Source organism: Colletotrichum fioriniae (genome assembly GCF_027942845.1).
Source record: "Colletotrichum fioriniae strain IMI 355084 chromosome Unknown scaffold_1, whole genome shotgun sequence".
NCBI classification, from domain to species: Eukaryota; Fungi; Ascomycota; class Sordariomycetes; order Glomerellales; family Glomerellaceae; genus Colletotrichum; species Colletotrichum fioriniae.
This window is the reverse complement of record NW_027076837.1, coordinates 5,173,346-5,187,772: the sequence shown is the minus strand read 5'-3', so window position 1 is coordinate 5,187,772 and position 14,427 is coordinate 5,173,346. Positions and strand designations below refer to the sequence as shown.

The 14,427-nt window shown below is 51.9% G+C and overlaps 5 protein-coding genes and 1 non-coding gene across 6 annotated transcripts; 2 read left to right on the top strand and 4 right to left on the bottom strand.

Annotated features, from left to right (window-relative positions):
* Positions 1 to 554: 554 nt before the first annotated feature.
* Positions 555 to 1,553, bottom strand: N0V96_001317 (uncharacterized protein; the record flags this gene model as incomplete). Its single annotated transcript, XM_053192042.1, has 1 exon — positions 555 to 1,553. The coding sequence occupies one exon, from the start codon at positions 1,551 to 1,553 to the stop codon at positions 555 to 557; it is 999 nt and encodes a 332-aa protein (XP_053050650.1).
* A 386-nt stretch (positions 1,554 to 1,939) lies between these two features.
* On the bottom strand, positions 1,940 to 2,034 carry N0V96_001316. The gene has a single exon. It is a non-coding gene; the product is annotated as a tRNA-Ile (tRNA).
* Positions 2,035 to 3,635: 1,601 nt separating this feature from the next.
* On the top strand, positions 3,636 to 4,811 carry N0V96_001315 (uncharacterized protein; the record flags this gene model as incomplete). Its single annotated transcript, XM_053192043.2, has 1 exon — positions 3,636 to 4,811. The coding sequence occupies one exon, from the start codon at positions 3,636 to 3,638 to the stop codon at positions 4,809 to 4,811; it is 1,176 nt and encodes a 391-aa protein (XP_053050651.2).
* Positions 4,812 to 5,073: 262 nt separating this feature from the next.
* On the bottom strand, positions 5,074 to 7,508 carry N0V96_001314 (uncharacterized protein; the record flags this gene model as incomplete). Its single annotated transcript, XM_065756206.1, has 3 exons — positions 5,074 to 5,271; positions 5,343 to 6,604; positions 6,656 to 7,508. 3 exons carry the CDS (start codon positions 7,506 to 7,508, stop codon positions 5,074 to 5,076), a joined length of 2,313 nt encoding a protein of 770 aa, XP_065615446.1.
* An 821-nt stretch (positions 7,509 to 8,329) lies between these two features.
* N0V96_001313 (uncharacterized protein) lies at positions 8,330 to 9,802 on the top strand (the record flags this gene model as incomplete). Its single annotated transcript, XM_065756205.1, has 4 exons — positions 8,330 to 8,385; positions 8,441 to 8,660; positions 8,717 to 9,266; positions 9,321 to 9,802. The coding sequence occupies 4 exons, from the start codon at positions 8,330 to 8,332 to the stop codon at positions 9,800 to 9,802; spliced, it is 1,308 nt and encodes a 435-aa protein (XP_065615445.1).
* Positions 9,803 to 9,933: 131 nt separating this feature from the next.
* On the bottom strand, positions 9,934 to 10,729 carry N0V96_001312 (uncharacterized protein; the record flags this gene model as incomplete). The annotated part of the gene is made up of 2 exons (XM_065756204.1): positions 9,934 to 10,488; positions 10,721 to 10,729. 2 exons carry the CDS (start codon positions 10,727 to 10,729, stop codon positions 9,934 to 9,936), a joined length of 564 nt encoding a protein of 187 aa, XP_065615444.1.
* Positions 10,730 to 14,427: the final 3,698 nt, after the last annotated feature.

The following is a 14,427-nucleotide window of genomic DNA, read 5'->3' as shown; positions in this document are numbered from 1 at the left end:
GCTGGCAACAATATTGTTTTGCTAGCAATCACCGGATAGCCCTTTTGCTCCCTCTCTTATAGCCCGTTGTACTTTTTGCTTTTGTTAGGTAGCCCCAGGGGACATCATGGCGTTTGATGGTTATTCGAGGTTTTATACCATGCATGTAGAATCTTTGTGTGTGCGGATTCGGAGTTACGGCCCTCAAAAAGTCGCTCTCTCCATGGCCACCAATGAAGCAGATAATGGCCCCCTTTTGTTCGCTGTCTCTATGTATGTGATTCATGCTACGCTTCCCCAACCATCCCTGCCTGATGCTTGGTATAATTGCAAGAAAGACACCATTGCCTACCTGATGTATAATCGATAAGCATCATCGTTATCCTAACGCCAAAATTCAAGAGCAGAAAAAAGCGCAACTGCTCTACTAATCGCCCGAGAAAGCCATCGTGCTGGAACGAAATAATAGAACACCATATCACGCCTAATGTAACGTAATCATGCCAATCGCCCGGAAACATTTCCCCTCCCCAGGATAAGTCCACAAGGACTTGAAAGCCAACAACGGCCTCGCCCTATCGATCGCCCGAGAAGGCCCTGATGACGCCAATAATGATACTCAAAGTCACGCCGAACCCGATAAAGTCATGCCACCGGCCAGAGAGCATATTCTCCTCCCGCGAGAGCCAACCCAAGCACCCTAGCGGCCAGAAGAAACCCACAATCAGGCCCTCGATGAGGACGTCGAGTATACCACTCATGACCCCAAACGCATCATCGCCGCCGCCTCCACCCGCTCCCCCGTCGGCTCCATCCCCTCCTGCGCCTGTCCCGCTGCCGGGTAACGCGCCGCCGGCATTGGTATCTATCCAAGTGTCCTCGAGCGAGCGCATCGTGTCCGGGCTGGGCATGGTATCGGGTGTATATTGTGTCGCGCGTATGTCGCGGAACTGGAGGCGCAGCTGGTTTACTTCGGCCGCCGTGAAGCCTGCGTTGAGAAGCCTGTCGAAGCCTCTTGGCGTCGGGCGCTGCTGCTGCTGGTGACCATGGGAACCGTATGCGCCACCATCTTGACCGTGACCACCCTGCTGCCCGTCTCCCGGCCCGGAAGGCGTCGTCGCACCCCGCTCCGATGGCGCGCGCAGAGCTGCCTCGGCTTCGGCGGCGAGTTCTTCGTCGGTGAGACTGTCGCCGATGCTGCAGTTCACGTAGACCCTCTGCGGCAGCGCCGTCTCGTTGGCCTTGGCCTTGCCTTTCCCCTTGGGATCATCGAAGCCGCTGCTTGCGCCGGGTGTGGATGGCGTCGATGTCGAGTTCGAGGATGAAGGAGGAGGAGGGGGCAGTGGCCGCAGGACGGAGCTGAGGGCCGAGGCGTCGGGGAGGATCTTGCCTTGGTGGATGAAGCGGAGGCGGCGCTGGGAGTCGGGCTGGGCGAGGCGGCCGCGGATGAGGTGCTTGAGCGCGGCGACTGTTGTTTGGGAGGGGGAGGGGATGTCGAGGTCCAGATCTGGGAGGGAGGTTGTGAAGCGGATGCGGAGGAGGAGTGGAGGTGTCCAGGGGCGCGGCGCCGTCATCTTGACGGCATTGTTTTGTGTCGTGGGGGGATTGGGCGAGATCGAGGGAGATGTATGTGTGACAGGATAGATATGTGTTGATTGAGATTTGGCGTATTTGAAGCTTGGGAAAGCTTCTAGTGAGAGGGACACTGACTTCTACCTTAATTGAAGCTGTCCGGGGTGACATGCAGCATGACGCTTATCGTTATCGCATTCCGGTTTAGGCATATTGGAAAGCGCATCAATCAATCCACATAAGCATCATATGCGTCTGACCGTAAGAAAAAGCCCGCGCCAGCCAAGTGCACTTCAACGCACGAAATTTCACCAAACCAAGAAAAAAAGAACTTTTTCGCGAAGTTTGGAGAGGCAACAGCAAAGCTAGGTCAAAATTGCAAAAGCAATGATCAGTGGGAGGCTTGAACTCCCGGCCTTGGCATTACACAACATTTCAGGTGAAATATTAGTACCACGCTCTAACCAACTGAGCTAACCGACCAGCTGTGATTGTGGAAGGTCGTGGTGTGCTTCTTGCTCTTGAAGCGCGCGCGCGGAGCCCTGAGTCAGGGCCGACCCCGCGATGGCCCCTCAGGAACTCATCACAACCCCTCCTTGTACGAATCGAGCCACAGAAAAGAGCTTCGGAAGTCACTGACTCGCCCAAGCCGCCCTACGTGGAGAGGCTTGCTATCATTCGATATCAGAGAGTGACGGCAGCTTCTTTATAAACGGCCTAGGCCGTCCTATTTTCAGTTGTCCGATGTCATCCCGCTTTGAGAAGCTTTGTCGCGAATTGCTCCAAACACAGTACTGCCCACAGGAGCCGGCATCACCCCGCAGAATGGTTCATATCGGACGACGCTGCCAACGTCACAACGGCGTAGAGAAGAGAAATTGGCCAATTGGTCATTCCCTTAACACGTTTGGTATACTCGACGTTTACTGTGCACTTTTCTCTGTTTGTTATCTTTCATACATCATCAACGCCTTTTGGCCCACTCTGATCTCCAGTATCTTGCACCAACTCTCATAGTCCGAGGACGCGTATCTCTTACGACGAGTCAGAGAGCTAGTAGCAATTTACCGTAGTGCCATTCCGCATTGAGTTGCGTAATTCTTGAAAACAAGGTAGGGTAACGGCCCAACTCTAATCTTTTGGCTTTTGTCTGAGGTGAGTAGTCAAACATCAAGTCAACTCAAGATTGGCAGTTCCCAGAATGAGCATCCAATACTTGGGGATCGGGGTGTTTCCCCCCGACCCAAACCTTCAATTAGCGAACCAGCCATCCCGGCGAACTCTATCTAAAAGACCTAAATGTTGGCGATGATCAAAAAGTCGGAGTCAGGCTCCAAGGACGGGGTTTAGTCAGCCGACGATTTGCTCCATCACTCGACAATCGGGCCCCCTCACATCCCCGGCCTCCCCATCCGTTCCCCGGAATCCTCTCTTGTAGTTCCATGTCACGCCCCATCTTCAAATCCACTATTCAATACTGTTAGCACCGGCCCCTGACTGTGTCCTTTGTTGGCTCATATTAGACCTGTCGAGACATCTCCATAGCCCGCCCACAGTCTCTGGCAAAAATGCCGCGCAGACGAGACCCCTCCAAGCAGGTATCTAGACGGAGCCACCGCGGCTGTCACCGCTGCCGACTGCACAAGATCCGGTGCGACGAGGCGAAACCTCACTGTGGGCCATGTACTTCCCGTGGCTACGCCGACTGCGTCTACGCCCAGGTCCTGAAATGGGAGACAGACTATGTCGGACGCGCCTTTGGGAGGGCCGGTGTGTGGTCGAAATCTGGGACTGGCGGCAATAACAAGAAGAAATCCGCGACGCCGCCTTCTACCCTGGACAATTACTGGTGTCTCCCTACCCACGTTCACTCTTTTGGTTTCCTGAACTCCTTCATCACCGACTTTGAAAGGGAAGAGTCTTCGTCGTCGTCCAGTGATGACAGCTCCACAGATGGTCGCAAATCGGCAGCTCTTACACTGAGAAAGAATCTGGGCTGTATCAATCGGCCGGTGAAATACGTTCAACTTGACAGCCAGGCCGAATCACATTTATTATCTTATTACCTGAATCGGATCTGTCCCATGACAGTCCCATGCGCTCCAGGCGAATCTCCCTTTTCCGCACTCATCTTCCCATTTGCCGTCTCATCCGCCTCGCCGGCCCTCATGCACGCACTACTGGGCCTCGCCGCATCGCACAGAGCAAGATCAGACTGCACATATCAGCCGGTGGCTCTAAGCTACTCGGCCAAAGTTATCCGATCGCTGCGCCTGACGCTCGGAAACAAGTCGTCCATCGACATCGCAGCCAACTCGGAGATCCTCGTCTTGATGATGCTGCTCTGCCAGCTCGAGATCATCGCAGAGTGCGACAAGCGCTGGGTCACGCATCTGCGCGGGGCCCGAGACCTCATCAGGTTCAGACGCCAAGGCATGACTTCGGACGCTGCCAAGATGGCAGCGCGGCAGCAGAGTCCCTGGGAACGAATCATCAAGTTCACCGAGCGGTATTTTGCCTTTTACGACGTCATGGGACGAACCGCGTGCGGCGAGGAGCCCATTTTCGGTAACGACTTTTGGTCCGCGCAGGAGGACGAGGGGCTTGATCTCTGGATGGGCTGCTCGCCGCAGCTTGTCAGTATCATTGGCGAGATTACGGAGCTCAGCTTCAAGTACCATCGCATGTCATCTTCGACGGCGGAGGACTGCTGGCAGGATCTCGAGCGCCAGCGGATAAGGTTGACTTGTCTGCTGCAACAGCCGCACCTGAAGAGTGATAGCGAGGACGAAATCATCAGGAATACTGTCGAGTTGAAGCGATTGACGGTAGAGCTCTACCTTCACTCTGCTCTCAACGACTCTACTCCCGCGACGCCTGTAATTCGGCACAACGTGAAGAAGATCTTGCGTCTCGTCGCGATGTTGCTCGAGGCGGATGTCAAAGCTGGGCTCACATGGCCGCTCTTTATGGCAGCCTGTCAACTCGATCCCACAGAGGAGCTTGAATGGGCCGAGGGAGATGTCGAGGATAAGACATCCCCTCGCTACGCGCGTCCTTTTGTCCTCTATGTCCTCGACAAGTTGGCAGATTCGCTCTCCAATGTCACTCGGACCCGTTCCGTTATTGAAAAGGTCTGGAAACAACGCGAGGCGGCATCGTTCTTATCGTCGGATCGGCAGCTATCCCCCAGTCCCAAGGCTTTCAACGACTGGGCTCGATTCGTGGCGCCTTTCTGCCACAATATTAGTCTGGCTTGAGTAGGGCAGCTCTGGCGGTATTGCTGTCGAACCTAAAGGGCATTCCTAACGGTGATTTGTGTGGATGTAGATCCCAGTTCCTGTGATGTATTATGCTTACGAGTAACGGCGACATGCGAGCGTGTGGATTTGGCGCAATGCGTTAATTGGTGGTATTTTTTGTACCTGATTGGGTCTTTCTATTGGGAATCATGGCTTATCAGTGCCAGAAAAGTACAGGGAATCATTCGGACGGATGACGGGTATCAGAAAAATTACCTGGCTAAGACCAGGTTGCCGGGCCAAAAGTGCCATTCAACGGTACAGCCTTCAAGGGAACGCCTTGGCCGTCGATGGTCGAACGCTGAATATTATTACCCCACCAGCTAAGCTGGACACCGGGGAAAACGAGAGCAAAGAAGATGACTATGGCGGATATGGCTAGGCCAGAGTCGAGAGCGGCAGATAGGACATAGTTGTACTGTCGTTACCGAGTCAGTATGATAACTAAATACCTAAGTTCGGGAAGCAAGTCGTTGCATTTGAACACACCTTTGCCCACCACTGGGGGAATTTGCCTTTAAGCCACTTGTTAAAGATGAAGGAGACGACAAAAGCCGAGGTGTAGTTGATCCCTGTGGCGGGAGGAACGTTGCCCGTTCCTGCAAAGAAGAGAGGCCAGTGAAGGTATCTCAGGAACTTATTCTCTGGGAACCTCCTCTTGAGAAAGAATGTCACCACAGGCAACAGTGCCCCAATCCAGAAGAGATGAAGTAGACCAGAGTAGATCTTCCCCACGCTGTATAGCCGCGCTGGGCCGATGGCACCCCAAACGATGCTCGAAGAGAAGTTGACCCGCCCTTGCGGGCAGGTGTAGCCATTGAGCTGGCTTTCGTGGCAAATGTCCTTGACGTGGTTCAGCATCCACAGGAGAACGGCATTCTGTGTGAGAGAGCCTGTGATGCAAGCCGCCAACTGGGCTACAAACAGCGTCCTCCGGGGAATCTTCATGTACAGGCCGAGTTTCATGTCCGAGGAGAAGATCATGGCCTGGCTGAGCCCCGTGTAGGCGTAGAACTTGAAAATGAGCATGACGATGGGCTTTCCCGGAATGGCGTATCCCGAAATAATTTCGCCCAGGACCGTGAGGACGTTGCTGTTGAGGTTTGCGACGGCGTAGACGCTACCGGTCGGGATCAGGTAGATCAGAGCTAACCCAAAGGCAATGAAAACGCCCCAGACAGGCATTTGGGTTTTGTAGACCTCTTGCACGATGATTGTCAACGCCAGCACGACGGCAGTCATGATGCCGTACCACCACCATGGTGTGTCTGGGTATCTCTCGATCAGGCGGGTGTGGATATCCTTCTTCCTGCTCGGGTTGAATGCGCCGATGATGTCTTTGTAGTAGTTGATGAAAATGTAGGTCGGCACGCAGGTCATCGTCGCAAACGATATACCATAGCTGAGCGCGAAGGTGACGGGCATGAAGAGAGGGCTGTATTTCTCATACTCCTCCACAATGAAGTTGCCATCTTTACCTACCACGCGAGTAGCATTATAGATCTTGCCGGTATTGTCGTAGGTATCTGCGCCTGAGAAGGGGAGGAATGCGGTATACCACGTGTTGGTGTAATATAGAATCGGTGTTACGAGAGCAAAGAGGATGACCCAGCCGGCAAAAACATTAGCTTGTGCCCAGAAAGGAACGACCAAAGGCGATCCGTTGTAGGCGATTTGAGACCAGTCAAAGGTAATGGGTAGATAGGCCAGGCCAGTCGACATGCCGAATAGATTGTTGACCACAACGTTCTCTACGCCTTGTCAGTGGAAATGGATAACCATCACACAGGTATCCGACTTACTTGGAGCAGCCCAGCATACAAAGGCAAATGTACTCAGACCAGTAAACAGATACCCAGGGAGCCAATACCAGAAGAACCCCCCGACAAAGACATAAAGAAAGAAACGATATCTTGTGATCCTCCAACCATCTGCTATAGGGTTCGCCCGGCCATGAAGTGTCTGGAATAGCGCCGCGTTGGCCAGCGTCGATGGCCAGATCATGCGAGGAGGTTCTACGATGAAGCGATACGCCAATCCAGCCATACCAAGACCGAATAGTTGCATCGAGAGGCCTAGCAGGAATTGGTACGCGACCGGTGTGTCGAGCCCGTAGAACGCCGACGCCTTCTGCGCTTGAATGATGTCAGTAGCCCACGACGGTCCAAATGACAGGTTGGACATGATGGTGATGACCGCGTGCTCTTTGATGTTGAAGTAGTGATCCGGATTGATCACCAAGTCCCAGCGGCCAAAGACGCGCACCTTCTTCACTGGCAGGATACGGGCCACGGCGCAGCCGACGGGGTAGGCGATGAGTTGTGCCACCAGAGACGAGATGGTGACGCCCGGATACCTCATAGAGAAGAACTGATTGATGCCGGAGCCGATCACGGTGAAGAGGACGCCGAGAACCCACATGCGGAGCGTGTTGACGGGCATGGACGGGTCGTCCGTGTTAGGCACGTTGGCGCGGACTTCGGGGTACGGCGAGTTGTCGGACTCGATGTCAAAGTGCTCCTCGATCTCGTCAATGGCGTAGGTCATCGCCTTATCTAGGTCGTCGGCATCGCGAGCCTCCTCGTCGGGATGCAACTGCGGCCCTGGACGGCCCACGGCCGTCTTTTCGCCGTGATTGTCTGCTGTGCCAGACATGGTGACCGGATCTTGGGTCGGACAGTGTTGATATAAACGAGTGGATCGTTGAACTGGTCTGACCGATGCTACTGATGTGGAACAAAAACTTTCTACATGTAATAGTTATATACCATTTGCCGTCGAGCCGAGCATCAACTCTCTTACGGGTAGAATTACTCAGTATCGACCCTCCATAGACCTGTACCCCTCTGTTGCACTCAGTCTATCTTGACCCGATCTCCAGACCCCGCAGTCGAGATAGGCTTTACGCTGGTGTTTCCCCATGATACACTACCTACAGCGGAGCAGGGAAGACAATACTGTGGAAGGTCCAAGCTATCTGGCCTGTGCTGCCGCGACCGGATCAGTGGCTCGTTTCTAGCCATTGTTGTCGTTGAGAGATAGTGAAATGCACGAGTAATGCGGAGTCGTAAAAGCTTGTTGACATTTCCAGGGTTCCGATGTTACATCTCCGAGGTTGATGAGGCAGGGGAGGACGTCGAAGATGGACTTGGTGAGGGAAGGGAAGGTCCAAGCCGGCAGAGACCCCTGAGATCACCTGTTCAAAAGTTCGTTTTAGCGGCCTGGCGCCCCAATAATGGTCTAGTTAGTAACTGTGCAGAACGAGGGGTAAAGCAATGAGCCAATTAGATGGCCATGTTTCGACCAAGTCGATCCTCTTTCGTAGAGTTCATGTAGTCTCGGCGAGTTTGTACCGACTTGAGGACTACATATCTTACGGAAGCACTCTAAGGCACATTCCTTCTTTGAAGTGGTGATAGTTTGTGTGTTCAAATTCTGTTCTCTTACACAAGGATAATGGTAATGATTCGTTCGCCATGACCGTCAATACCCCTCCTCTTTCAAAGACCTCGACCATTGTCATTCTGGGCGCGTAAGTCCCAACACAACTATACCGAATCTGGGCAATACTGATTGGACCTTATCAGTGGCACCTTTGGAATCAGCACCGCATATCATCTTGCCAAGCGTGGCTACACCAATATCAGATGCCTCGATCGTCATCCCATACCAAGTCTCGATTCTGCAGGGTATGATTTGAACAAAATCATCAGAACAGAATATGATGAGCCGCTGTATACGGAACTAGCACTCGAGGCACTCAATGCTTGGCGAGGTCCAGAATGGGGAGGAATCTTTCATGAAACGGTCAGTCAACGTTTCCAAACCATTGTCGCTTGTTTCAGCTCCTCAGAACCTCATAGGGACGCATCGTGACAACTCTAGGGGACCCACTAGCAGAGAAGCACCTCAAAGAGTCGTATGAGAATCTCAAGAAGGCCGGACAGGCTGGTAGCCTCGAGCTGGTGGCGGGCAAAGAGCAGATTGCCAGGCACGCTCCGCAGCTCCGTGATGCAGACGGCATCGAGAACTGGAAGGGCCTTTGGAACAGCCAAGGCGGCTGGGCCCATGCCAAAAACTCTCTAGAGAAATGGGGCAAAGCAGCACAGGACATGGGTGTTGAGTTCATATCAGGGTCCAATGGCACTATGATTGGGCTGAGCCTCGACAATTCGGGCAAGCTTGACGGGATCAAGGTTGCGTCCGGCGATGTTGTCTGTGGGGATAGGTATATCCTCTGTACTGGAGCTGCATCGCCCGAGGTTCTACCTGAATTGTCACGGGAGATGTGGACAAAGTGCTGGTCTTTGGCTCACATTGAGCTGAACGATGAGGAGGTTGCCCAGTGGAAGGGAATTCCCGTCGTGGACAATTTTGAGCTGGGCTTCACATTCGAACCAGATCCAGAAACCAGTAGGTTTCCACGATACTGAGAGACAAAACTCTGTTTACTGACAATGCTCTCAGAGTGGATGAAGATCTGTGACGGATCCCCAGGTTATCAGTACCGAATCGGCACGTACACTGATCCCTCGGGTAAGGTGGAACACTACTCAATTCCTCGATACGCGAGCGCACACCCCGACGACGGGATCCCCGATGAAGCAGCTACAGCAATCAATAAGTTTATTGATACAGTCATGCCGCAGTTCTCCGGTCGACCGCTGCTAGGTGCGCGAGTCTGCTGGTGCACCGACTCTCCTGACTCTCACTGGCTCATCGACAACCACCCGAAACATCCATCGCTACTTCTGGCGACTGGAGACTCCGGCCATGCTTTCAAGATGTTTCCAATCATAGGCGACTACATTGCAGATGCCTTGGAGGGCAAAGAAAGGGGGCTAAGGAAGGAATGGAAGTATGGCAACAGAAAGTCGAAGCCTGTCGCTACGAGGCCTGGTACGGAGGTGAAAGACCTCAGAGATATTATGCACCTCGAGGCTGCATAATGGGCAAATAGACATTGTGCCGTGCAGTTGAGAGACCTGGAACCTGGAGACAAATTGCAGTCCGACCTGCAAAGGTATAATTTGAATATTTCTAAAGTACGATCAACAAACGATAAAATAACGTGGATGAATCATTCCCTGGGACTGCAATGGTCGGGCCATAGCACATCATACTCGACCCGCGTCTCTGTTGTGACCCTGATAGCGCTCATGCTCGCCAATCTCTGTGATGAGTCTCCTTTTGAGTCATATTCCGCCACCGGCTGTATCTCGTCGACAATGGTTGGGCTACTGTCATCCGGGTCTTTCGGGTTCGACTCGATGATGGTCTCGCGGTAGCTTTTGCTTTCTTGGCGAATGTCATTTCCGGACCAAAGCTTCGCAACATCTTCTCTTGACCCATCCTTTGGTATGTCATTCGAAGATAGCGATAAATCATCACGCGAATGCAGCTCGTAAGCTTCTGACTGGATGTTGCGCCTCTTCTTATTGGCTTCGATCGTGGTCGAGTAAGGATTCGAGTGTTGGTAGTTCTGATAATCTGGTGTTGTCTTCTTCGTCTTGGAGCCGCGTGCGGTGATATGCGAAGTGACAAACATGGGCAGATAGCGCACGAAGAAGGGCTTGAGTGCCGGGACGGAGGCGCACACAATTCCAGCGTTGACTTCGATGGATGCCCAGTTCAACTGCTTGTCAATGTCGAAAGTGTAGTCCGTACTTTTGAACAGCGGCGGTAGCAGGATTGTACGTCTGATTGCACAGATGCAGACGCTGCCGAGAGATCAGCATGCGATTGTGTACCTTTGTGTGGGACATCACTTACAAGCCCCCTGTTGCGAATAGCAGAATCAGCGACAGCTTTTGTCGGGCTGCCATCTGCAAAGGGATGATGATCTTTAGAGGAAGAACAAGGCACACGACATCCATGATGATGTTGGTAGCGCTGAGCACCAAGTAGACTGTGTTTTTGTCGATGCATATCGCTTTCTCTCTAGCCGAGAGATCCCATGAAGCCTGGATTGGCCTGCAGCTGAGAACGATGAGAAAAAGGTACGCCAGGGCGTACGAAGAGGCGAAGCCAATGAGGGTCATTGTAATAATTCTGAACCACCTTTCGGGTGACAGACGCAAGTACAAAACGAGGAGTGACAACTTTGCGGTAGTCACACTTAATGAGTACACGGCTATCGCAATGATGCTGTGCTAGATCATTCTATCAGTTGAACGCATCCGAGTAAGGGATGATTGCCAAGGTTCAACTGGCAACCTCGAGAGAGTTTTGTAACTTACAAGCAGGAACGAAGGTGAATAGTCAGCTCGCTCGACTTGCCAAAGATGAGTACCCACGCCGAGCTGGCACACTTCTGGAATTAGATACGCCGTCCATCGTAACTGGCTGAAGTATTCTCACTTTTGACGGATAGTCCGTAGAAGATTATGGCCAAAGCTAGCGAGATGCTAATGAGATCTGTACAAGGGCTCGTTAAAACAAAATTTACAATCATTAATAATGAGAATACTCACAGTCATCGAGGCCGAGGCCTCGTTTCACTAGGGAGAGCCTCGTGAAGGCTCGTAGACCGACAAATATGATGGATAGAGAAGTCAGCGTTCCACCCAATGCTAACGCCCTGGTCGTTATAGTGCCCGCATCGAATCGTCCTTGACCGTCTGGCGGCTCGGCCATGTACCTGGACTCGGAAGAGGCCATCGACACACCCAACGACAATCCAAGCCTTCAAGGCCGATCACAAAAGAAATTACTGGTGGAAAAAGCAGGTCAAGAAAAGTAAAGAAGCACAAGCCACGGCAGGACCAAAACTCAGTTTCCGGGAACTTGGGTTGTTTTATTCCTGTGGAATGGTATGCTGGGGTCTCGACCATCCCTTGGAAACTTGTGTTACTCCACCGGGCGGCGTGGTGCAGGCTACGGGAAAGACTCCGTGCTGACATCAAATTGACAAGCGAGCTTGATTGCTTTCGCAGAGTGTGCACTCCCAGCAGAAGTCCTTCTTTTTTCACAGGGCATATTTCGCGACCTTTGAGTGGACAATTTGCCAAGCGAAGTCCATGTAGTCTCGAGCGTACCCGCCCGACCGGCCGTTTGTGGTAAACCGGGGAAGGAAATAAGCAATATGTTGTCTGAGATTCGAGCTCCAGCCTAGGTATGCCCCTCCTGGAAACCGGACATGAGGAGCGACATTTGACAAGTGTCAGTGCTTTGCCATCTTCCAAGACCCTCTTTTCGGGTTTAGGGACTTGGAATCAAGGACTGTGACAGCACGGTTCCAGTCCGAAACCAATTCGCATTCTGACTTAGTTCCTCACCTTCTCTGAGTGATCTGCAGTTGACTTGGCAACACCTGGATATCTTCTCGCCCCCTTACTGCCCTAGTATCGTCCGTGGGCAGTCATTCTCCCCCTTACGACATCGGCCTCGTCTCCCTTGTTCAGGATCCATCGTTCTCCGAATGACCAAACTAACAAAAGGACTGGAAATGTTAGGGTTGAGTTTTCGAAAAAGAAATAATGCTCAACATTTGGAGGTTCTGTCAGTGGTTGGCTTAACTTATATGGAGCTCTACCTTAGGCTCCGCAACCCACTTTGGCAGCCCCTGTAAGAGTCTGGGCATGCAATTATAAATTGATAGGGTTCGGATGCTCATAGCAGAAAAACTCTTCCTAGAATATTATACTTAGAAAGATAGACCCAAAAGGTCCCATCTACGCGTACCTATTAAGCTGAAGAGGCATCATTGAGGACGCTGTACGTGATCTTTTGAGGCCATGTTTGTGGTTCAGCGGATACCGTCATTGATGTTCATGTGGTTGACTCCGACGTACTGGGTAGTCCAAGTAACTCAGCCAACATGATTTTGGCATTGAAATGTAGCAAACATCTCCCCACTATGGATTCTAAACCCTGGATCTCCCGTTGCTAATCAAAAGGGATTATGATTTGAGAGACAACTCTGTGTCCACTGCCAACAATCCGAGCCATCAGCCTTCGGAGTACACGTATTAAAAGTGCAACTTGGCATTGCCTCCATCCTCGGATGCAGGCTTACAGCGCATCGGACACCGGGTGATCAGGCGTTCTTGTCTCTTAGCCTCCCATTTGACACCCGTAGCTTGTCTGAGCCGCTGCTGGGGGTCGATGTTTGCTTTCCCAACTTGCTTCAAGTCGTTAGTAGGCGGCACCGACTCATCAGGTGAGCCGCGAAACGTTGGTAACTAGTTTCCTGAACTCGCCACGTCTGAAGAGCATCCTATCACGATTTCCTGCTTGGCGCATTTGAGTGAATGATGCCATTTTCGTATGTTTTCACGGCCAACCTGTGAAGACCAACAAGATAATTCAAGGTTCTTTCATTCCGAAGGCTTTTTGCATGTTAAGCCCCATACTTTCATCCAACAATGTGTTGTCTCTCGTTATCGTAAGGTGAACATGAACACACGCGCTTATGTTTCCATGCGATTTTAGACGCCGCGATAAATCACTGAGTTCCAACTGTTGTAAAACTGAAGAAACTTCAATTTCTCATGGAAACTGAACTATTTTGGTGGGTGATGATGGGTGCATGGACAATGGGTTTAATGTGTTGATGCTTCCCCTGGCTTGTTGGCTCGAAATGTATCCTTCCAAATCTCCATCTATGCTCCCCGAAACAGTCGATCTGTATGTCATCTGCGCCACCGATTGGCTTATGATGCTGGTGGGAGATTGTGGAGGCGCACTCGGTGTCTGACGTCTTTGTCCGGCTGATTCGGTGGTTGCTCCTGAAAGGGGTCTTCGCGACCCGTGACTGCCATACCTTGAAGTTCCCGAGCATGCCAACAAGGGCCGCATGATCGGCACACATGCGCAGATGACTGCAGACGTTGGCTCGGCCATGCTTAGGAGAACGAGCGGCACAGCTTGGTAGAACCCATCGATGCCGCTAGTCGCCAGAGGCAGGCTGGCGATTCTCAGCACGGAGATCGCGCTGGTGCTGTAATTTGTTCAGGAAGACGGCCTTTGAACATCCAAATTATATTACTCACAAAATGCCTACCCCAAAACTGGAGATTAGACCAGCTTTTTGCATTGCAGCAAGGCGCATCTGGCCCACAAGTGCCAGCGGTAGTATGAAGATGACGATATCTGTCGAGAGATGTACGGCGGCATTGACGTAGCCAAATATGAGGTATGCCTTTTCCCCGGGCGTAGGAGCATAACCCGGCTTCAGAAAGTCTTTCATGACGATTCCGCCGAAGATGAGCAATCCTACGAGTGCTAGGAACATGATACCCAGGAAAATGTCGCAGAACAATATTATGTGAGGCAGAGCGAATGCTCGGCGGAACTGGAGCAGAAACGTTGCTTTGATGAAACCGAAAGATAATTGGTACATGAAGACTGTTGTAACCAAGTACTGAGAGGGACATCAGTCAAAGACTCGCAGGCTTGGTACCGTTTTGAGATCATATGACGTGGTGACTTACACGAGGATTTTGCTGTATTTGATAAAATGTTGATCTCCAAAGGTGCAGCCCAAGACTACCGTATACTGTATCTGATGAAGGAAATCAGAATCAGACTATTTGCTGGCTGAAACACAGTGCAAGTCCAGCAGAGTTATGAC